This window comes from Pleurodeles waltl, chromosome 7, assembly GCF_031143425.1.
Source record: "Pleurodeles waltl isolate 20211129_DDA chromosome 7, aPleWal1.hap1.20221129, whole genome shotgun sequence".
In the NCBI taxonomy this organism is placed as follows: Eukaryota; Metazoa; Chordata; class Amphibia; order Caudata; family Salamandridae; genus Pleurodeles; species Pleurodeles waltl.
This window is the reverse complement of record NC_090446.1, coordinates 1,514,632,105-1,514,656,585: the sequence shown is the minus strand read 5'-3', so window position 1 is coordinate 1,514,656,585 and position 24,481 is coordinate 1,514,632,105. Positions and strand designations below refer to the sequence as shown.

The 24,481-nt window shown below is 42.5% G+C and overlaps 1 protein-coding gene across 1 annotated transcript in view; it reads right to left on the bottom strand.

Annotated features, from left to right (window-relative positions):
• The window catches only part of LOC138247458 (uncharacterized), a 69,851-nt gene that overhangs the window by 17,769 nt on the left and 27,601 nt on the right, over window positions 1-24,481 (bottom strand). Inside the window, exons 2-3 of the mRNA XM_069202083.1 lie at window positions 9,847-9,978; window positions 8,173-8,352 (exon numbers count right to left, since the gene is read on the bottom strand). Of these exons, the coding sequence (XP_069058184.1) occupies window positions 8,173-8,352; window positions 9,847-9,978 (312 nt within the window). The remainder of the gene's footprint in view (window positions 1-8,172; window positions 8,353-9,846; window positions 9,979-24,481) is intronic.

Genomic DNA, 24,481 nt, shown 5'->3' with positions numbered 1-24,481 from the left:
CATGGCAGTTTTAAACTGTAGTTAGGCTGCAATGGCAGGCCTGGAACATGTTTTAAAAGACTACTTAAGTGGGTGGCACAATAAGGGCTACAGGCACACTGGTAGCATTTAATTTACATGCCCTGGGTATATGGTATAGCACTCTACAAGGGACTTATGGGTGCCAATTAAACTATGATTAAAGGAGAGAGCAAAAGCACTTTAAAACTGGTTAGCAGTAGTAAAGTGCACAGAGTCCTAAAGCCAACAAAAATAAATTCAGCAAAAAGTGGAGGGAACAAGGCAGACATTTTGGGGGTGACCTTGCAAAGAGGGCCAGATCCAACATCTAGAAAGATAGTATCTGATGAATGTGGGGTGATCAACATGTGAATGACACAACAACTGATAGATACAATTTTGCCTTTCTTGCTATTTATGAATCCAGTAACATCTGCAAACTATCTCTTTCCAAACTTAAAAACAGTAGAAGATGCACAATCAGTAAGTACCAATGATCTGAACTGGGCTTGTCCTGCAAAACATGATATAGGCACCGAATATTTAAGCCATTTTTTCCATAGTGGGTTCCACTACCTTTTGTTCCTATTCTTTTCTCTCACAATTGAGAGTCTTCAGAATCATTTTATACTTCCTTTTGTGTTTTACATACTTTTGTGTTATGCAGGGCACAGCATCTGTACATTTTGAATAACCATGACTACTGGAAACACAACCCTTCTCATGAATACCCTAAAGAAACTTAACGCTCTGGTATTAACACAATTGCCCAATACCCTCTGTCTATATAAGCAGGACTTCGCATTCCAGTGTCAAGCCCTCACTTAAGAGAGCATTTAAGGAATTATTATTATGGGTTGCTTTGATCTGGGCTGGGAATATCTAATCCAGAATATTGAGAGACAAAATATCGGAAGGTAAATATGTATAGATGTTCTATACCTAACTCCACAAATACTTGCCTTAGTGAAATCTATATCTTCAAAGCATCTAGATGTGGAGTTAAAACTAGTAAATCCATACCTTCCTCTGCACACTTACCTCTTTGATATTTTGGACCTCATTACAAATGTGGTGGTCTGAGGACCCTCACACTCGTGGTGACGATCGGACCGCCGCACCCCAGGTGGTCCGACCACCACATTAGAACCCTGATGGGTGGACCCGCCAGGGGGCCACTGTCCTTGCCAGGAACATTGTCCCCAACAGGCTAACGGGGGTCTGAGTTGTACTGAGACATGGTGACACTGAACTCAGAGCCACCGTGCTGATTACAACTCAGTTTTCTGTCAGCCTTTCTATGGTGGTCACCCCACCATGGAAAGACTGACAGAATGCCGGTGCCGGGGGCGCCCTGACCAGCACCATTGTAATGCACATTGTCTGCTTTCCCTTAAGGGAGTAGAGACCAATATCGTAACAATGTTCCTGCCTGTCACCCTGGCGGAATACGTAATACAATGTTCCCGCTGATCAGCCTGGCGGGTACATTGTGAAACACCTGGGGGGGGATGCCACTGGTATGACAGTGGCATCCTCCCCGCGAGTTTGCTGGTCGGCTCGTCTGACCGCCAAATTCATAATAAGGCCCTTTGTTTCTCACCATTCTGGTCATGATATTTTGGATGAATGTTTTGGATTTTATATGTTGTGGTGTTTGACAAAGTATTCTGATACATAAATATTGTTAATAATGAAATATCATGTCAGAGAATACCGTCTTCAAGAATATGGGTAATTTTGGTAGATTATATCATTTTAAAGGCTATGTTTTATATAATATCCTTTACTTAAATATAGTTGTAAAACTCTTGTTTTTTAATTTAAAATGTATTAGTGACGTGTGTTTTAGGTGTTATTTTAATTGTTTAATAGTTATTTTATGTAGGTATGTATTTTTAGATGTAAGTTTAATTTGATATTTTTAATGGATATTTAAAATTTTAAATGTTGATTAATTACTAATATTAGCCGCAAATTATTTATTTTTGTTGGGGAATAAAGTAGGAAGTTTTTTAAATTACTAATAATAACTTTTAGTAGCAGGTTGTTGGTTTTGTAGGGAAAAAAGGGCAGGAGGTTACTTAAAGTACAAATAATGTTATTTTAATGCCAATTATTTTTTAAATGTTAATTATGTAAATGACAATTAATTATGAACATTTCTTATTTTGTATTGTCTTATTTAGTTTAAAAGGTACAATATATTTATATATTTAAATGTTTACACTTTTGTTAATGATGCACATTTTTGTTGCGGGTTGGTGGTTTTGAAGGGAAAGAGGGCGGGACTGTATAGAATTTACAATCATTTTTACATTAATTATAAAAAATATTTAACTGATAATTATTTATATATCTTTTTTAATGTTGGAAATATTATGTATTTTCATTCTTTTATTTAAATATTTAGTGTTAAGTGTTTTAATAATAATGTAAAATGTATCTTCTTGTAAATACATTTTTTGTTTTTGTTAAACTAATATTTAAAAATGTTGTATTTATTATGTAAGTAATGTTTTGGTGTTTCCTGTTTCTTTGTGGCAGGGAAATAAATTTGATTCACATTAAGTTTTTTTTAAATGTTATTATGGATTTTTTAGTACTATATAATACATATTTTTCACTTTTAACACAATTTGTTTTTTTTTCTTTTAGGTATCTACATATTTTATACAAAATTATTAGGAGCTGGAATGTTATCTGTACTCCGTCCAAAGTCCTCCATTTTCTGTTCTGTTGGTTACATTGGAGTGTGAATAGTAAATCTAAAATCTCTGTAATTGTAGGAAAGTACCATCTTGCCTGGCATGTTACCCCCATTTTCACTGTATGTATGTATGTTTTAGCCCCTGTGTCACTGGGATCCTGCTAGGCAGGACCCCAGTGCTCATAGTATGTGCCCTGTATGTGTTCCCTGTGTGGTGCCTAACTGTATCACTCTGCTTTCTAAATTTGTCACTGCAGGCTAGTGACTAAATTTACCAATTCTCATTGGCACACTGGTACACCTATATAAGTCCCTTGTATATGGTACTTAGGTACCCAGGGTATTGGGGTTCCAGGAGATCCCTATGGGCTGCAGCATTTCTTTTGCCACCCATAGGGAGCCCTGACAATTCTTACACAGGCCTGCCAATGCAGCCTGCGTGAAATAACGTCCAATATTTCACAGCCATTTTTCACTGCACATAAGTAACTTATAAGTCACCTATATGTCTAACCTTCACCTGGTGAAGGTTGGGTGCCAAGTTACTTAGTGTGTGGGCACCCTGGCACTAGCCAAGGTGCCCCAGATCATTCAGGGCAATTTCCCCCGACTTTGTGAGTGCGGGGACACCATTACACGCGTACACTATACATAGGTAACTACCTATGTATAGCGTCACAATGGTAACTCCGAACATGGCCATGTAACATGTCTAAGATCATAGAATTGTCACCCCAATACCATTCTGGTATTGGGATGACAATTCCATGATCCCCTGGGCCTCTAGCACAGAACCCGGGTACTGCCAAACTGCCTTTCCGGGGTTTCCGCTGCAGCTGCTGCTGCTGCCAACCCCTCAGACAGGATTCTGCCCTCCTGGGGTCCAGGCAGCCCTGGCCCAGGAAGGCAGAACAAAGGATTTCCTCTGAGAGAGTGTGTTACACCCTCTCCCTTTGGAAATAGGTGTGAAGGGCTGGGGAGGAGTAGCCTCCCCCAGCCTCTGGAAATGCTTTGATGGGCACAGATGGTGCCCATCTCTGCATAAGCCAGTCTACACCGGTTCAGGGATCCCCCAGCCCTGCTCTGGTGCGAAACTGGACAAAGGAAAGGAGAGTGACCACTCCCCTGACCAGTACCTCCCAGGGGAGGTGCCCAGAGCTCCTCCAGTGTGTCCCAGACCTCTGCCATCTTGGATTCAGAGGTGTTGGGGGCACACTGGACTGCTCTGAGTGGCCAGTGCCAGCAGGTGATGTCAGAGACCCCCTCTGATATGCTCTTAGCTTTCTTGGTAGTCAATTCTCCTTTCTTGGTAGACAAACCTCCTTTTCTGGCTATTTAGTGTCTCTCCTCAGGGGGATTCTTCAGATAACGAATGCAAGAGCTCACCAGAGTTCCTCTGCCCTTCCCTCTTCGACTTCTGCCAAGGATCGACCGCTTACTACGCCAGGATGCCTACAAAACCGCTACAAAGTAGTTTGACGACTACCAGCAACATTGTAGCGCCTAATCCTGCCGGCTTTCTTGACTGTTTCTTGGTGGTGCATGCTCTGGGGGTCACCTGCCTTCACCCTGCACTGGAAGCCAAGAAGAAATCTCTGTGGGTCGACGGAATCTTCCCCCTGCTAACGCAGGCACCAAAAGACTGCATCACCGGTACTCTGGGTCCCCTCTCATCCTGACGAGCGTGGTCCCTAGAACACAGGAACTCTATCCAAGTGACTCCCACAGTCCAGTGATCCTTCAGTCCAAGTTTGGTGGAGGGAAGTCCTTGCCTCCCCACGCTAGACTGCAAACCTGAGTACTGCGTCATTTGCAGCTGCTCCGGCTCCTGTGCACTCTTCCAGGATTTCCTTTGTGCACAGCTTAGCCTGGGTCCCCAGCACTCCGTCCTGCAGTGCTCAACCCTCTGAGTTGGCCTCCGGCATCATGGGACCCTCCTTTGTGACTCTGAGCCAGCTCCAGTTCACAAATCTTCCAAGTGCCTGTTTGGGTACTTCTGCGGGTGCTGCCTGCTTCTGTGGGGGCTCTCTGAGTTGCTGAGTGCCCCGTCTGTCTCCTCCTCCAAGGGGAGATATCCTGGTCCTTCCTGGTCCCCAGCATCACCCAAAAACCTCTACTGCGACCCTTGCAGATGGCAAGGCTTGTTTGCGGTATTTCTGTGTGGGAACACTACTACAACCTTCATCGCGACGTGGGACATCTTCCTTCCAAAGGAGAAGTTCCTAGTCCTCTTCGTTGTTGCAGAAATCCAAGCTTCTTCCATTTGGAGGCAGCTTCCATGCACCTTCATCTGGGGTTTCATGGGCTCCTGCCCCCCGGACACTATCGCGACTCTTGGACTTGGTCCCCTTGCCTTGCAGGTCCTCAGGTCCAGGAATCCATCTTCAGTGCTTTGCTGGTGTTTGTTGTTCTTGCAGAATCCCCCTATCACGACTATTGTGTCCTTTTGGGCTAGTAGGTGTACTTTACTCCTACTTTTCAGGGTCTTGGGGTGGGGTATCTTGGACACCCTGACTGTTTTCTTACAGTCCCAGTGACCCTCTACAAGCTTCCATAGGTCTGGGGTACATTTGTGATTCGCATTCCACTTTTGGAGTATATGGTTTGTGTTGCCCCTAGACCTATGTTTGCCTATTGCAATCTATTGTAATTCTACACTGTTTGCATTACTTTTCTGACTCTTACTTACCTGTTTTGGGTTTGTGTACATATAACTTGTGTATATTACTTACCTTCTTACTGAGGGTACTCACTGAGATACTTGTGGCATATTGTCATAAAAATAAAGTACCTTTATTTTTAGTAACTCTGTGTATTGTGTTTTCTTATGATATTGTGCATATGATATAAGTGGTATAGTAGGAGCTTTGCATGTCTAGTTCAGCCTAAGCTGCTTTGCCATAGCTACCTCTAACTGCCTAAGCTGCTAGAAACACCTCTATTCTACTAATAAGGGATAACTGGACCTGGCACAGGTTGAAAGTACCACAGGGTACCCACTATAAGCCAGGCCAGCCTCCTACAGTAATCCAACAATTTCCCTAATGTTGTGTAGATTTGAGTGGTAATAGTAAATCTAACCCCTCCAGAGTCCAACACTATCCCTGTTGTAGATTGGAGTGGGAGTAATAACTCTAACCCCTCTGGAGTCCAACACTTTTACCTATTGTTACTTTGACTGGACTGTGAATAGTAAATTCAAACCCTCTGCTCTCTTCGCCTTACTTTTTTAAAGGATGGATTGGGAATAGTAAAATAATTATTTGTAAATTAAATACTTTATGTAATGTTTGTTAATCTGCATTTATAGTAATTTTGTTATTGCTAATTAACATTGTATGTTTACAGTCTTTTAATTATTTTTATTTTTTATGGTTTACATTATCTTTATAAAATGTTTTTTTAAACTTATTTTTTATATTTATGATGTTAGTATTATTACTCATTAAATATGCTTTTCTAATTATTTTTTCTTTCAACATTATTTTTAGATTTTTAACTGAAAATATGTTGATAATATTTATATATGTGTATATATATGTCACTCCACAGAAAGTTCCCAGTAGTTACTTGCCTCTTTTGGCAGTGGAGCGCAGTCGGGCTAGGATGTCTGTATCCATATAAACCATGTGTTTATTAAGCCAGATGGATTTCAGCAGTAGGTCCTTCTCATGGGTCAACAGTGTTTAAAGTGTTTGCGTGTGTGTGGGTGTATCTGTGTGTATATAGTCACAGAAAAAACAAAGGTTAAAGTAATATTATAGTTCAGTGAATATGTCAGTGCCATCATTAATGTTTTGAACTCAGAAAAACACAGAGATTCACCAGTTAGAATTTGCAGATCACTGATGCTGTGTGGCACCCCTCCCCACACGCTCCTGGGCCCTGGGGACCCCAACTCCTGGGGCCAATATCTAAGGAGAGGGGACATACAGGACCCCTCCCCGAGCCTTATCAGGCCCTGTGGATCCCATTCCCCTTGGTCAAACAAATAAAAATTGGGAGGGGACCATGTGGCCCCCATAACCAAGCTTCCATAGGCCGTGGGAACTCCATCCTCTGTGGCTGAATTTAACTCAAAAGGGGAGGGCGGCTGTGTGGCCCCCCTCCTCGAGCCTTCTCAGGCAGGGGAACCACATCTACTGGGGTTGTCCATTTCTTAAAAGGGGAGGGAGGCACACGGCCCCCCTCCCCAAGCTTTATTATGCTCCACCGACGCCATCCCCTGGGGCCTTTTCTTGTTTGAAAGGAAAGGTGGTTGCACACCCCCCCTTCCTGAGCCTTAGCAGACCCCCAGCTTCCTGGACCAAAGGCAATTCACATAAAAAGGGGAGGGGACATGCGCCCCTCGTCCCTGAGCCTTATTATCTCCGGGTCCTGTGTCAAATATATGTGGGTTTTCCAGTCCCAGGCCAGGGCACCAACCAATCAACAGTTTGGGGGCTGCAGAGGGGGCCCCACTGCCCCTGTGGGCCCAGCCTGCTACCCGCATGGGGTGGGAACTGGCATTGCTCCATATGTTCATTTTTGCTGCCCGCATCAGTTCAGAGTACAGAAACATAACATAAGTCTACTCCCTGCCAGCAGGAACATTTTTAAAGCTCCCGCCGGGTGGGAGCAGACTTAAGGCCTCATTATGAATTTTTAGGTCTTAAGACTGCAAGACTCATGGTGGCGGTCAGACTGCTGCACTCCTGGCAGTCCGACTTCCAGATTATGACTTTAGCAAACAGTCCACCAGGGGACCGCCATCACTGCCTGGATCATGGATCCCGGTGGCATGACGGCGGTCTGACTCGTGGTCAGCCACAGCAATGTTAAGTTTAGCATCTCCATGCTGATCACGAGTCCCTTTTCCACCACCCTTACCATGGTGGCTGCACTGCCGTGGAAAGACTGGCAGAAAGGCAAGACCCTTGGAATGCGCACTGTCTGCTATAGCAGACAGTGCTCATTTCGAGGTTGCTGGAGGTCCCCTTTGTGAGATGGCATTGGCCTCGGCCCCATACTTCACTGTCAAAATCATCTCAGAAACACATCCCCATTATGCATTCAAGGCAAAAACATCTTCTGATACACCATGGTCAGCCAGTCCATTCAGCCAATCACCTGTAACTAAACCACATCCATATGCATTAATATCAGTGACCAACGATGTATAGTGCAAGCCATGCAACTCTAGACCAGGCTCCCTAAACATATACATCCAGGAAGCTATCATGCGTATGGCATTAAAAAGAAAGTAAGACTTCCACCAAACTTTCCCTCTGATTGATCTGCTGAACTTGTGACCTTTGATTAAGGATTGCTAGTCACTTATGCTGCAGAGCAGCTCTCTATATACTGTTGGTTTGGACGTGCATCTTTTCCACTCCGATCAGTGTGCCTTGAGCCAGCAAGTAAGAGAACAGCCAGTCCCATCAGGCGATCCTCCCCTAACCCTTGTTAGATGGGATACGTACCAAATGATATGTTGGCCAATGGGAAGTTCGCAGCATTGAACTGGAGGGTGTTGCAGAGATCGGTGGCACAGCTGTTGATTGTTGTCACCGCTGCAATGGCTTTATTGTCTTTCTGGAGTGGTGACTCGCTGGTGGCATTGAACCCACACGCCTTGAAGAGAACCTTCAGCGAGGTAAAACCTGGGGGAAAAAGTGCAATAAAGTCATGACACCTGTTATTGGTGGCCATGAAGACCACATGGATGGACCCACTGTTCCTTTCAGGGAATGTTACTTGTATAACAAAGGGCAGTTTCACATCTAATTCCTAGTTTGTAGAAGTTCTCAGTGGTCTGGATGCTATGCATGAGTCTACTCAGAGCATGCCATGGACCAAGAGCCATAATCTGCTTTTGTATCCCGGTGAGTTTGTGAAAGACCAAAAGGGCTTGTTAAGGTCTTCATAAACTCTAGATACCATCAGGTGTCGAGTGTCTTGAACTCAGCAGAGAGTTGTTTTAAGGGTGCTACTTCAACACGCTTAAATTCCATTTGAAAACTTTCTGTGCAGTAAATTTCCTAACTCTAACACGCTCATTGGCAATCAACCACTCAGACATTTACCCTTACCTGAGAGGCATCTCACTAAAAAAATGGCTCCAATTGCACACAGAAAAATGGGGTGCTGGTACCAAATATTATGTATCCACTAAGCACTTAGGAGTACAGCTCAGTCCTACAAAACAGAGGTTGCCCACTTGCTTTGTTTGGCTTCTCAGAGTCCCCAGCAATAGGGAGAATGCGCAGGTGGACCCTATCTATCCTGCATGGGACTGTAAGTGGCAAGCATCGTCTGTCCTTCACAGGGCTGTCAGCAGCCAGCATCAGCACCACCTGCCTTTCAAGAAACAGCTGAAGAGACACTATTTACAGCCTTCTCTCTATCATAACCCTGCAGGTGCCAGCGTGGCTTGTTCCTCTCGCTTTAGGGTCAACTTGACCTGGTAGGGTGAAATGTGATGTTTATAAGATAGGTTGATTTAGCCCAATCTAAAAAAAATCATAATTTACAATGCACAGAACCCACAGCACTTAACACAAGAGAGAGTTCCTGGTAAAGACCAGTGGACATTCTACACTCAACAAATGTCTGCCACGATCCTCAGCCAACTGGCAGTGTTTGAGAGTCTAGAAGGCACCAAGGGGGGTATCCTTCTTACAAACAGAGCTGTGATCTTATGGACACCTCCAATTATGTTACCCACACACATGCTCTCATCTGCTCACCTTCTATGATGTGTTGGCTACAATGAATCCAGGCTTTCTGCCCAGTCACACATGGAGGCACCATCCTTCTCAGAGCCCTTCCCTAGTAACTGAAGACCCTGGATGCTGTAGAAGTATGTCAGTCCTACAGTGAGCTCAGAACATGTGAAAATCAAATACTCAAAATCCCATTACATCATACCATAGGCATGTAATTTCACAACAAAATGGCGTTACTTCACATCAAATTCTAATAGAAATAGCACATCACATAACACCTGAGCGGATCCACTCCTGATATTTCAGTCCTACAACTGACTTCTGGATCCTTAAAGGAACTTGCAGTGGATGCTTCCAATTTATCGATGACCTAAAATGCAAATGACTGGGGGTCCCCCCACCATACCCCCTACAAAGTGCATGACTTACTTATATTCATAGTGGTGATGGTCTCCAAGCAGATGTCCCGAGGGTAAGGGCAATTGGTGACTGCAGCCCTGCCTGGGCCACAACTCCCATCGCCGGTGTCAGTGCAGCTGTAGCATCTCAGGCTGGACACCCCTAAAGAAGTCAGAAAGAGGCAGTATTTACATTTCTTCATTCTTCACCTGAGGCTCAAAGCCCTTTGGCAGTCACAGATAATGCCAGGGCACCTGATGCCACCCTAGACTCATAAGGCTGGGGAGGTCGAACATATGCCCAAGCGCGATCATAATTCAAGAGGCTTTTGGCTTGCACCCTATTAATCAGTAGATCTTGCATTCTGAACAAAATGAATCTGCTGAGAAAAATGCATGGATTCCACAGGTGAGTCTGAAATATTTTCTGGTTAAATTATACAGTCTGGGGTATCCCCAGATTTGAGGAAATATTTTTCCATTTGAAAATGAAATATGGAAACCTACCTCCCATTTCAAAACTGGAATATGTCAAGGAACTTTGTAGTAGCCAGTGCTAGGCATCTGCACTGTCTGTTTCATGACATAGACATAACCTCATCAAACTTTGTGATGTACTTGTATTCTGTTTGGAATGTTAAGGAAATGCCAAACAGAGGAGCAGCAGTTGAATACAGGCTGTCAAGACGTCAAACCCTGAGAGGTGCAGTCTCTTCTGTCCAATAAAGCATCTTATCAAACCACTGTGTATCACCTGGTTACTACAAATATTTTGGCAACAAGTGGAGGAAGAGAAGAGACTGCAGAACCCACAACAAGGAGATGTCAAGATGAATCTCCCTCACCAGCTACTGTGGAAGTCGCCAGGCTGAAGCAATAAATATTCTCCAAAATTAAGTCCAGGCTGTATTGCGCACACAGCGTTAAGTAGTGAGACGTTTTGCTCTCAACACGAGTGGTGAGGCGTTTTCTTTTTGACGGCATTTCTGAATAATATCCTGACGTGGTTAGTGCGCATGCATGTGACTCAATGCAGGACAAGGCATGAGGGGCCTCAAGTGCGTTATTCAATACTGCTGAGTGACATTTATTGCAGTGGCAGGCACCATTTTGGAACAGTAGTTCCCTGTAAACTAGCAGTCGCATCACAGAGATACACACACCTTCATTGGGTATTGTTAGTGTGTCACACGTCAGTGTAGTTTATGTAGGATATTTACTTCTATGATATTGGCTGATGATGTTGCATCCAGTAACACTGATTTTAGCACATGATGCAAGCAGTTACACCACCATCACCTCTTCTTAAGGGTTCTTGAAAATCCCCCGATTGCGTGGATGAACTGACATGATGCGTTTACCACATTTTTGAGTGCAATAGATGCCTCACAGTTTAAACCAAAATGAAAAATGAAGAAAAAAATCTTGTTACTTCATTCTCTGGGGTTTGAAGGAAGGTTTGTATTTAAGCATTTGCCACTGTTTGTGGGTAATAATGAAGAAGAAGAACCTGATTAATTTATTGAGGCTGTAAAAAGGTTAGAGTTAGGTTTTGACATTCACCGGAGCATGGTAGTTATCAGATAGAAAGTTCTCAAAAGAGAGCAAAGAACTGGGGAGGATGTCAATGCCTTCATTTCGGCACTCAGGAAGTTAAGTGTGGATTGCCGATTTGAAGGATTTACCGATCAAATGGTCAGGAATTAGTGCATTTGTAAATGTTCTGATAACAAAAGCTTCTCTCTGTGGGGAATCCATTCTTGGAAGAGACTATTCATGTGACAAAAAGCATAGAATTGTCTAAAGCATCTGTCAAAGACCTTGAAGATAAGTCCAGTGAACTGTGGGTGTGGTCAAAGAAATTAGAACCAGCACTATGGCACCAAAGGACAATAAACCATTTTTTAAACAGTTGAACACTTGTTTTAGGTGTGGCAACACTACTCATGTTAGGGGTAACAAAGTTTGTCCAGCAAAAAATGTTGTTTTCAGAGCATGTGGTAAAGTGGGTCATTTTGCTAAAGTGTGTCAGAGTGGCAAGTAGAGTGGTGGTAATATGCAGTCAGTCAATACCAAAATGAACAGTAACGGAGTGGCCAGTGTGTCTGAGGCTGAGTATGATGACATAGACAGTGTCAAAAAGATTCAAGATGAACTCCGAGATTTGATGGTGGTTGCTAATGACGTTGTGAAGGAAGATGCCACTGCATGTGTAGATTCCTATGTTGAACTTTGGGTTGGTGATAGAAAGATTAATTTACTTGTAGATTCCGGGGCCTGTAGAACTATGATTACGCAGGAATTATATGAAGAAACTTGGGGAAATAGACTGTTAGAACCACCTGACAGGGCACCAGTGTCTTAGGAAGAAAGCAAAATTGAACTTGCAGAATGTTTTTAGAACATTGTAAAATTCGGAGGAAGGGAAATTCTGGGTAAGGTTTATGTTGCAATCAAAGGGTTGTCAATACTCGCTTGGTTCCATCAAGGTCTATTTAAAATTGTCCTCAGACCAGGCACCAAAGAACAAGTATCAGTTGTTGAATCCACTGATTTTGTGAAAGGAATCATAAAACAAAATCCTTCCATGTTCAGTGATCAGCTAGGCATGATCAAAGGTTTCACTCATCAAATAAAAGTCAAAGTGGGATCCATTCCGGTAAAACATAAGTTAAGAAGTGTACGATTTAGTATAAGGGATAAACTTGAACAACAGTTGAATGAACTATGTATAAAGGGCATAATTAAGCCTATCAAGTCATCGCTATGGTTGTCACCATTAGTTGTAGGTAGAAAGAAAAGTTGGGATTTGCATATTTGTACGGATTTAGGAAGTTTAAATAAGCATATTTGGGCTTATTCCCATCCCTTGCCTAAAATACGCAAGTTTCTAACCACGATCATTGGATCTAAGTGGTTCTCAAAATTGGATTTAACTTCAGCCTATGACGAGGTTGTCTTAGATCCCTCATCTAGACATTTCACAATGTTTGTGTCTCCTATTGGTACCTATCAGTATTGCAGGATACCTTTTTGGTTAGCGTCTGCTGCAGCATTTTTCCAGAGCATCATGTGCGAGATGCTCAAGGGGGTCAACGGAGTGACAGTGCTGATATATGGGGCTACAAAGGAAGAACACAATGATACCTTGGTACAAGTGTTGAATGTGATATAAGAGAAAGGAGTTGTGTTAAAAGGTGAGGAATGTCAATTCTTGAAGGAAAAAGTGAAATATTTGGGTAATGTGATATCTGAACATGGGATTGAACCAAGACCTGGTCTTGTTGAAGCAATTGTTGAAGTATCATCACCTGTTGTTAAGAATGGTCTAAAATTGTTCACTGGCCTCTGTGAGTTATACTCAAGATTCATGCCAGATTATGGAACAAATGTTAAGCCTTTAACCAACATGTTGAAGAAAGTGTTCATTTGTGTGGGACAATAATTGCCAGGAAGTTTTTGAGGGGATCAAATCCGAACTGGCAGGCACAAACGTTTTAAAGCCTTTTGATCCAAAAGAAATATGCATGTAAACAGTTAATGCTAGTGAATTTGGGTTGGGTGCTGTGCTCACTCAAACCAAATATGGTGGGGAAGACACATTAGGCTATGCATCAAGAGCGTTTAGAGGAGCAGAAGTGAACTTTTCTGTCATTGAGAAGGAACGTGTGGCATGCTGGTGGGCAATCAGGAAGTTCCATACTTACATTTGGGGTAGTCATTTTGTGATGCACACTGTTCACAGTCCCCTAGTCTCCACATTATCCGGAGTCAAGATCAGAGATCATAATCCTTATATTGCCAGATTTTCTTGTCCACCAAACTACTGCAGTATGACTGAGGTGTCATATTTACCTTGCAATACGAATAGTAGAGCAGATTATCTGTCCTGGTTTCCCATCAGAGAAAGTGACCTAGATATTGTTGACGAGGAAGAACAAGAAATTTGTTTCATTGCAGCTACTGAGTTAGATAGCTTGCGCTATAAGTAAAGAGGAGCTGAGAAAAGAATTGAGCAAAGATGATTCATTGCAAGTAATGGAGTTTGTTAAGAATGGATGGCCCATTTAGAAAAATGTTCCATATCAATTTCCAACTTTTGTGAAGGTTTCTTTTGAACTTTTGGTAAAAGAAGGTCTACTCATGCGTAGAGAGAGATTTGTGCCTCCTGAGAGATTAAGGAGAACGATAATGTGTGGTGCACATGAGGGTCATTAGGGTAAGACCTTAACCAAGCATAGAGTATGTGAGCACTTCTGGTGGCTTGCTATGGACAAAGTAATTAATTAATATGTGGGTGATAGTGTAGTCTGCAGCAATGCCGAGGAGGGGTTCAAAATCAGAAACCCTTCCATGCAGTCAATTGAACTTCCAACTACAGCGTAGGAGAAAAATTGGAATTGACCTAATGGGTCCGTTCAATTAGTTAAAATCTCTATCCAGATTTGATGTGGTTCTGGTCGATTATTATTCAAAGTGGCCAGAGGTCTGGTTCATGAGTGATCCTACATCCAAAAATGTCACAGACTTTTTGAAAGATGTTTTTTTTAAGAGGTTTCCCATCTTTCATTAAAGCTGACAATGGAGTGCAGTTTATCAGAGAGGAATTTCACAATTTTCTGCAGTAAGGGGGAATAAAGCACTTGAGAAGCTCACTATATTACCCCCAAACTAATGGGCTTGTAGAATGTATGAACAGCGTCCTGGTTAACTACTTGCACTGGGCTATAGTGAGCACATGTATTGTGCAAAATGCTGAACGCTGAATGCTTTGGTTCTATCCCTGCAACACCACATTCTTCTATGAAAGTGTTCCCATTTGAATTACTGAGGGGTAGAAAACCATAATCCAAAATTTGTCTAGGCTGGATTTTTAGATGGGTTTAAGCATAATGTAATGGAAGATGTGGATGAGGTCATCAGACATAATGTACATGAGGCACAAAGTAAGGAAGAGTTATTTTGATGCACGGAAGAAGGTTGCTTTTCCTTGTATAAAAGATAGTGATCAAGTACGGATCAAGGTGCCTGTTCATCAAAGGAAAGAAACTTTGAAATATACAGAACCTATGATTGTTGACAAGGTGTGTGGAAATGCGATTAGGGTCAATAACAAGAACTGGTGTAACTCAGGAAAAATAGATAGTATTAACAACACAAGTATCTAAGAGGTTTGCTAGCACAGAAAATGATATGAATGATGATCCAAGTGTGGGACGCTTGGGTAGAAATAAGACCGCTACCAAAAACTCAAGAAATGAAAAGAAGGTGGAACATAGTCTTTTATGTGCTCATGGGAGCACTAGCCGGTGGAAAGTACCCATTAAATATCGTTAAGATCTCTGGTGTCTATATGGATTTTTGTACAAGTGGTCATTGTTCATAATCATTCCTGACAACAATTTGTTTATGTCAATTTGGGTACTAGTGGCTACTATTTAACCTTTAGTAAGGTTTTGTGGTAAAAAGTTTTCAGATGTATAGGTCTTTCATTCATTTCTTTTATTCTTAGTTTCCTTTTCTAGTCACTAGCATATTTGTGTATAAGGTTATTTCACATAAGCATAATGTTCTGTTTTGTTTATTGTGTTTGCTGCTGTTAGTTCATACATGCTATTTTGTATTATTAAAGGAACAGAATAATGTAGTAGCCAGTGCTAGGTTTCTGCATTGGCTATCTCATGACATAAGTGTTAGTGTTATCAAACTTTGTGATGTAATTGTATTCTGTTTAGAATATTAAGATATTAAGGAAATCTCAAACAGAGGATTGGCAGTTGAATGCGGGCTGTCAAGACCCTGAGAGGCTCAGTCTCTCCTGTCAAGTAAAGCATCTTATCAAACCACTGTGTACGAGTTGCTTGCTACAGACTTACTGCAGTTTTGGTTTCCTATGGATTGACTGCTGCTCTATTGGTATCAGCAAAACCTCCTTTGTGGAGAGAGGGTCTTGGGTGTAGAACTAAATAAACAGACCTCTGTGTTGATTTTGGAACTGACTGTTGTGTGGGAAATGGCCAGTCGAATGCCCCTAGTTCTACCACCATTTGAACAATTACTGCAAACTCTCATGAGTGAAGACTAAGCTTTACCAGTTGCTGTAAAGGTCATGACACTTTAGATATTTCCCCAGCTCGGGAGCATGCACAAGACCATCACACACACATGGAGCTCGTAGTTAATGTCTTTATTCATCAGCGTACAACATTCAACTGACTTCTCAATATCTCATAACCATTAGAGAACACACCTTAACACCTCTCAGATTGATTGTGTAGTCCCTTCATTAAGTTCACCCCAGGCCACAGGGTCCTAGTGCTCACAGTCCTAGGACACTACAAACTGGTCACTGAATAATAATCACTAAGCTTCTGGCTTTGATGCATATAACTTGCTATCAGTCTTGATTAAGAGATGTTATATTGTTTTTGTTAGATGGCCCTATTAGTATTTCTAATAAAACAAATGGTCTTTCGCTCCCACTTCGAGAGCTCCAGGGGTCGATTTAAGCCCCTGTTTGTTTGCCTCTTTCAACAATTTCAAATATTTTTAACAGTATATCCAGACTCTATCAATACTCTTTTCCGGGCCCTTTTTCTGTTTGGCATAGAAGGTAAATAATATGGGTCAGTGGCCAGAATGTTCATATTATGCCCTGGAGTGGATGAGCAAGGGCATTTTGCTTTAAGGATCTAGAGGTGATTTCAACTCTGATCAGTAGAAAATAGGTGCTTTATTAACGATAGATAAAAAAAGGGGCTACCCTGTGGTATCTAGTATATAACAAACTGAAAGTGGTTTAGTTTTAGTACCATGTTTGGAAAGATAGATTATTCTCTTTTTTTTTAGATAACCAGGACCTAGAAGGCTGTCATCTTTCATATCAGAATGAGTGCTTGGTATGATATGTATTTTCTAAATTGGTTTAATTAATCATCTATGATATAGGTTTCTGCATTGTCGCTGAATACTTTTGAATAACAACTACTGATTTGGGTGATGTACCTATTGTCCCTGAGAAGATACATCACTACTATTAGGTAGGTTAGGTCTGTGCTGAATTTCATTTGTTACAATGCGGGTCTTTGCCCATCATGCCATTACGCCACGGGGAATTACAAGACATTGACCTTTCCAAAGTGTTGGAGTATCACGCACGGCTTTATGACGCACTCCTTTACCCTATGCTATAAAGTCCGATATATACATATGCAAGTATGTTATTTGAGATGTCATCAGTGATGTCATAAATGTCATTTAACATGTCATGAGTGATGTAATATGCGAGGTCATAGTCAGTGCATGGTGTGGCCACAAGTTATAATTACCTCACTTAACCATAACTGCCCAGTTTCTGTGTTTTTGTCTTTTAAAAGTTAGTTTGTAACACAACCACAAGCCGAGACCACCAACATCCCTTCATCTCGGGATCTCTGCGACAGACATGCCACCTTCTTCCATCAGAAGATCAAAGACATCTACGACAGCTTCGGAGCCCAAGACTTGCTGAACTCACCAAAGACACCCCTGTCTGGATCCTCTGAACCCCCAAGACTCCTGCACACCTGGACCCCCTCACGATGAACGAGACCCGCTCAATCATGAGCAGCATCCACTCCGGAGCCCCTACCTATCCCTGCCCCACTATATCTTCAACAAGGCCAGTACCTCGATTGTGCCCAAACTCTGCAAGACCATCAACTCCTCCCTAGGGTAAGCAAACTAACCAGAAGGCTGGAAGCACGATGACATCTGACCACTCCTGAAGAAACCCACAGCTGATCCAACTGATCTCAAGAACTACTGCTCTATCTCGCTGTTGCCCTTCCCAGCTAAGGTCGCCAAGAAAGCAATCAACTCTCAGCTGCGCCAATACATCTAGGACAACAACATCTTGGATGTCTCCCAATATGGATTCAGAACTAACCACAGCACCAAAACTGCCCTGCTTGCCTCCGCAGGCAACATCCACTCTCTTCTTGACCGCGGACATACAGCAGCCCTCATCCTATTTGATCTTTCAGCCTCCTTCAATACAGTATTCCACTGCACCCTATGCGCTAGAATCCACGCAGCAGGTATACGCAGCTAGACCCTTCAATGGTCACACTCCTACCTGACAGGCAGAACACAGAAAGTTAGACTCCCCTCACACCTGTCAGAACCTACAGACATTAGCTGTGGAGTACCCCAAGGATCATCGCTGAGCCCCATGCCGTTCAACGTCTACATGACCCTGCTCGCCCCCTATCACCAGGAACTACGGCATGAACATCATCTCCTATGCAGATGACACCCAGCAGATAATCTCCTTGACGGAGAACCCCTCAACAGCCAAGAAGAATTTCAGGGACAGGATGGAAGCAGTCACCACCTGGATAAGGGGAAGATCTTCAGATGGATACCAACCGTCTTCTGAAAAACCATGACACGTGCACTAATCATGAGCAGACTTGACTATGGCAATGCCCTCTATGACAGAACCAGCAAGAAGAACCTGAGCAAGCTGCAACAAATTCAGAACACCGCCGCCAGACTCGTCGTCCTAAATATTCCCCGTCAAGAGCACATCACAGAACACCTGAAAAACCTCCACTGGATCACCGTTGAGAAGAGGATCAATTTCAAACTCCTCGTGCATGCCTACAGATCCCTCTGCGACAGCAGACCCAGCTACCTCAGCCAGTGCATCACCTGGTACTCCCCCTCCAGACCTCTCCTTTTGTGTCAGTCACTTGCCAACGTACCCTGCATAAAGAAGTAATTGGCTGGAGGAAGATCTTTCACATACCTGGCAGCAAAAATTAGGAACACCTTACCCCTTCATCTCACCCCTTCATCGCAGCCATCGCTGCCTCAGTTCAGGAAGGACCTCAAGACCTGGCTCTTCAACTGATCTCTGAGGACACACTCCTCAGGTCCTTGAGACCCTATGGGTGAGTAGTGTGCTTTAAGACATATGATTGATTGATTTTAACACCTAACAAGAGGAACACCAAATTATTGTATTCAATATTTCGTCCAATCCTAATGTAATGGCTTTTGAATATAATAATTTCTTCCTTTATGACATTCTAATAATGGCCAGCAGATGGCAGCAAATGCTCTTTAGTACAGCTTTGACACATTTTGTTTTTTTGAATGAACACTGTTTTGGAAATCTTTCTGAATTCGAATAAGTATTTGGGAAACTGGACATGGATGTCCATGTACCAAAATGTCTAGCGTAGTGGAAGTAATATTGTTAGAAATGGGGTCTCTAGTTGGCAGAGGTTTACACCCTTGTCCAAGCAAGTTACGTCACAACACAATCCAAATTATCTTGTGCCCACTCTCTGATAGCTTGGCACTGAGCAGTCAGGCTTAATTTAGGAGGCAATGTGTAAAGTACTTGTGCAATAAATCATACAGTAACACAGTGAAGACACCACAGAAATACACCACACAGGTTTAGAAAAATAGATAATATTTATCTGAATAAGATAAGGTCAAAACAACAAAGATCCAATAAGCACAAGTTGAAATATCACTTTTAAAAGGTTTACAAGAGTCTTAATCGTTAGAAATCAATAGTTGTTTCTTTGTTATACACAGTACTTGGGATGCATCAAAAATAACGACGCACAGGGACTGCAGAGGAGGAGATGCATGAAAAAATAAGGTGTTCGTCAGGTTTTCCAGCGCAACACAGACAATGTGTCATTTCTTTCCACGCTGCAAGGGCTTGTGTAGTTTTTTGCCACACAGTCTTGGCTCCTCACTGCAATGTGGGGATATTTTGATGCCCAAGGACGATGCAACGTTTTAAATGCCAAGTCGAAGTGGCAGTGAAACTGCGCACACAGGCCTTGCCTTGAAATGGCAGGCCTGAGACATGGTTAAGGGGCTACTTATGTGGGTGGCACAATCAGTACTGCAGGCCCACTAGTAGCATTTAATTTACAGGCCCTGGGCACATGTAGTGAGTGCACTTTACTAGAGAATTACAGATAACTTAAATATGCAAATTGGGTAGGAACCAATGTTACCATGTTTAGGGGAGCGAGTATATGAACTTTAGCACTGGACAGTAGTGGTAAAGTGTGCAGAGTCCTAAAACCGGCAAAACTGTGTCAGAAAAATGGAGGGAGGCAGGCAAAAAGTTGGGGGATGACCACCCTAAGGCTGTCAGATCTAACAAATATCATATACCCTTCGACCTTAATGATGTCACAGGAAGTGTCCTCATATTACCTTTGTGCCTGAATCTTCCCAGAAAGTGATGTTACATGACATTAATCCTGGTGACATCAAAATAATTACCATTGCTGAACTTACATAATAATTGCATTATTAATACAACACACCACAAATGTCTATTTTAGTAATCATCTATATAAAGCTTTTGACATAATATGGCAAGGGAACAGTTGAATTATAGTAAGAAAGCAAAGTGAGTCTGAAGTCTTCCAGGGGAGTTCAAAGAGTGGGGGTTCCTCTCCCCTGTGCAGACTTTGAAAACAATGCACAGTTTTCACATATACTTGCTGAAAATCAATAGGCTCTCAAAAGATAATCATTAACTAATCATTAATCATTAATCGACAATCATTAATCATTAAAGTCTCCATGATTTTACCCAATTATTTTTTTTAATTGCCGATGGATGCCCCTTATGTCAAAAATTACTTCCATTGCTAGGGCCAGCATTTTGCCACGGATGCGCCTTTTGCCCAAACACTACATACAATAAGCCAGTGCCAGAATTTTGCTTATACTGATGTCCATGTATTATGGGAACCCTTATGTCAAAACTTATGTCTGATGTGCCAAGGACCACATTTTGTCATTTATAACCCTGTGACATTGCCACTGTTGTTCTCCGACATGCCAAGAATTTCCTCCAGTATGCCAGTGCAAGCATTTTTTTTCACAGGTACCCCATGCTTAAATTGACCTGGAGTGTGCCAGCACTAGCATTTTGTCATGCGTATCCCATATAAAAGTATTGCCTCCAGTACATCAGTGCCAACATTTTGCCAAGTGTGCTTCTAAAAGGCAAGAAACATGCCAGGTCCAGCAGCAGATTGGCAAGTATAACAACACATTCTGACTGATGCTTGCTTACATTCACTCACTCACACTCAAATGATGTACATGCCTGGCAAGGCCAGTCTTAGGGCAGGAAGGGAAAGGCAGAGGATAGAGCATAACAGCCTCAAATGTTTGTGATTTTTTTCTCTCACTGCAGACAGCATTGTATAGAATACTCCACAGTGTCAACCCTTGCTCAAGATTAACTGGCTTTCATGTCAATCTCAGTTCCCTGCTTTTTGTTGGTGGCTTTCCTCCTCATTCTGTGTTTGGCCTATCCTGGAGCACAGCTTTTTCACCCTTGATTTTAATTGCCTATGGTGGAGCCTTCCAGTACTGACGCTGCGTTTTTTTAACGTCATTACTTGTTTACCACTCCATAACTCCAAGATGGCCACCATTTGGCATGAAGCATTGCATCATCACATCACGGCAGTGCATGTGACCATGCATTACAGGTTGCATCACACAATGCAGCAGGCATCTTGAAAATCTAGAAAGCAATGTTTTCTTTCCTTTCCATACTTTTAATATGGTCAGCTGGGCATTGGAAAAGCCAATTGCGTTGCTCACTAAAGACTGATAAGCAAGATTGATTTGGTTTGCCAAAGCATGTTCTAGCTCAAACAGTGACTGTCATGCATGCGCTCCCTGGTCAACAGAAGCATTTGAATGATGTTCACTGGACTCAGCACTCACATTAAAAGGATGTTAAATATACTGGCAACCATTTATTTAAAGGTTATTTGTAGGCCTTGTAGGATCTTGCGGACTTTCACTCGGTGGAATTCTGTGGATTTACCTAAAATCTCTGTGAGATTCTGTGGAGTTCTGCAAGCGGTGGAATTCCGGTACGTTAAGCTGATTTTTAGCGCTGGGAACTTGTCCGAAACAGTCACAACAGCACGAATGGCACCACACAGTGCCCCAAAGGGCACTACTTCATTCTGCGGCTCAAGTAGCTTTTCTACTTGAGCTGCAGCTTTCTCAATATGAACAGCAGCTTTTGCAATGCGAGTGGTAGAAACTTGGTGTGACCACCCACGTTGAGAAATCTTGCCTGTAGGCGGACTAAAGCACAATTTTCTTCCTCACGCTCACCAATTTAACATTGGGGCGTCATGCGCAAGACAAAACTCTGCCATGCAGTGGTTGGTGGCGTTTTCTAGAACTTGGGAGCACTGAGTGGGGAAAACTCTGTCAACTCTGCCGGAATTGCGTAGTTTACCGCCCACCCCTAGTTAATTGCATATAAAGACAGGCAAAGTGTAAAAATATGATGTGCATCATCCTCATTAAGCATGTTCAAATCACAAAATGTCAACAAGTACTATGTTTCTCATAATTACTGTAACTTGAATAGATGATTATAACATTTTATACCAAGAATAATTAAAGGCTACTCAGAAATAGTTGAAGGTTGTATAAAGAGAGAAAAAGCGAGACCCCATTAGCTGGGAAGCAAGGTAAACAGACTCAGCTCTGACTCATTAGGGCTGAATTAAATATGGACAGCTCCTGATTAGCTGTTAATCCAAATATAGTCCTTCCTGGACAAGCCAAGGATGACTTGAGTGTCATCCTTCAAGATAATGATCTGATATAGAAGATGCAGTATTTTTGTCTTGTGGCATTACACATGCCATACAGTGACAGAGAGGATGTGAATGTAGCTGTTCATAGTCTTGTGACTGTTTCATGTGGCTGTGGTTCACGCGTCTGTGGAGTAAAGGTGGGGCACCACCGCAGGGCCTAGGGGGCGCAAATGTTCAGAATTACTGTCCGGCAGCAAGAGAGTGGGGTAGCCACTCCTGTCCCATCTACTCAGTCGAGGCACAGAGACATCCACAAGGAGGTGAGTACAGCCACTAGCCCATTTTCTGGGTATGCCCCAAGATAGAGCACTTTGGAATGCAAATAAATAGAGAGTTTACCAAAATACTGGGAAAGACCAACCAGAATGCCCCTCTGGTGTTCCTACCAGGATCCCAAAAAATGATCCATCTGTACTGATGTTAAAACCATCTCTTGCGGATACTGGTGCGAGGTGCTCCCAAGTGAACGACACCCAAGTAGGTACCGGAGGGTCAACCATGTCATTCATCTGATCACCCCTCCTTTCTAAACATAGAGGCTCCCCACTATTCTTGGACCATCCAATGACAGATGGACTCCATGGGGTCTGTCACTGACCCCACCCCCGTGGGTTTCTTCTGATTCATCATCATCATTACTTTCTGAAAAATATTCACGTGTATTTGACCCAAAATTATGTTTCACCTCAGCAGAAATACACACATCAACTACTTTTTGATGGATATATTGTACTTTTTCCAATTGCATAACTGCTACTAATTGCAGGGGTCATAATTTGTTGCATTCTATGATCAGGGCCACTGGAATTATACGGCAAGAAAAGGCAAGGTATGCTCATAATGTGGAACATTTTGTGATAGTTTACTTCATTATTGTATAATTTTTAAACTTGTTAACGCTATGTTGGCATTCGTTGCACCTCCTTAGTACCAGATTAACACCCAAATATAACAATAAGCAACAGAAAGGTGAGTGGTCCAGCTTTGCACGGGGCTTCCTTTGCGCAGCAACACTTGTTGCTGCATTTTTAGTAACCTTTAAATAGTTTGTGCTAGAAAAAATTTGTTTTGATTAAAATCTGCTGAATATGCAGCAGATGGTGAATAATGTGGCAAATGCAAAAAAGCTATTGTTATGCCAAAATCGTAGCACAATTGCATAATTCCAGTGGCCCTGACTATAATACATTGAAGAAATAATGTGATCCCTTTTACCTGAGCGAACTGACTGACAGGAAGATCTCAGATCACTCCCAGAAAAGCTGCAAATGACTATCCATGTCACACTACAAGTTTCTGGGAGTGATAGACTGCTGCACATAAATGAAACAAGCTTTGGTGAAGCCAATAGATCCCGCCTAAGCGAGATCTACTGGCTTTGTCAGTGTTTGTTTAGGCATGTTGTACAGCCGCTGTAGAAAAAAGTCCTATGATGCAGCCAGCTTTAACTAGGTCATAGCGTTTTTTTTTTTTCTTGCTGTACAACATGGCTAAAACACATTGACAATGCCAAAAAACTGTGTGGTGTAAAAGGGTATATAAAAAATACAGAGAACAGAGTGAAAGCACAAAGGGTTTTGGAGGCCCAGATCAAAACAGAGCCGGGGCTCAGGCAAGTTGAGCGGTCAGGAAAGAAGCACACGAGTAAACAAGCATTGGCAAAGCCAATAAATTGTGTGGTGGAGAGGTGCATATAAAAAAATTACGGAGAACAAAGTGAAAGCACGTCAGAGGGCAGTGGGAGCACTGATCAACATTGGATGTTGGGGCTCAGGCAACGTGAAGGGCTGAGAAAGAAGCACATGAGTAAACAAGCATTGGCCTTCAATTTCCCCAATACGTAGGGCCTGTATTCGATTTCAAATAATCTTCTCTGGACAACATAGATCACACGGATATCAGTTTAATTTTGCACCAACGAAAATCATTGATGTTACTTGCCAGGAAATGTGCATGTATTCTTTTCAGTTTTATTTTGGACAAACTTGGCATTCCAGT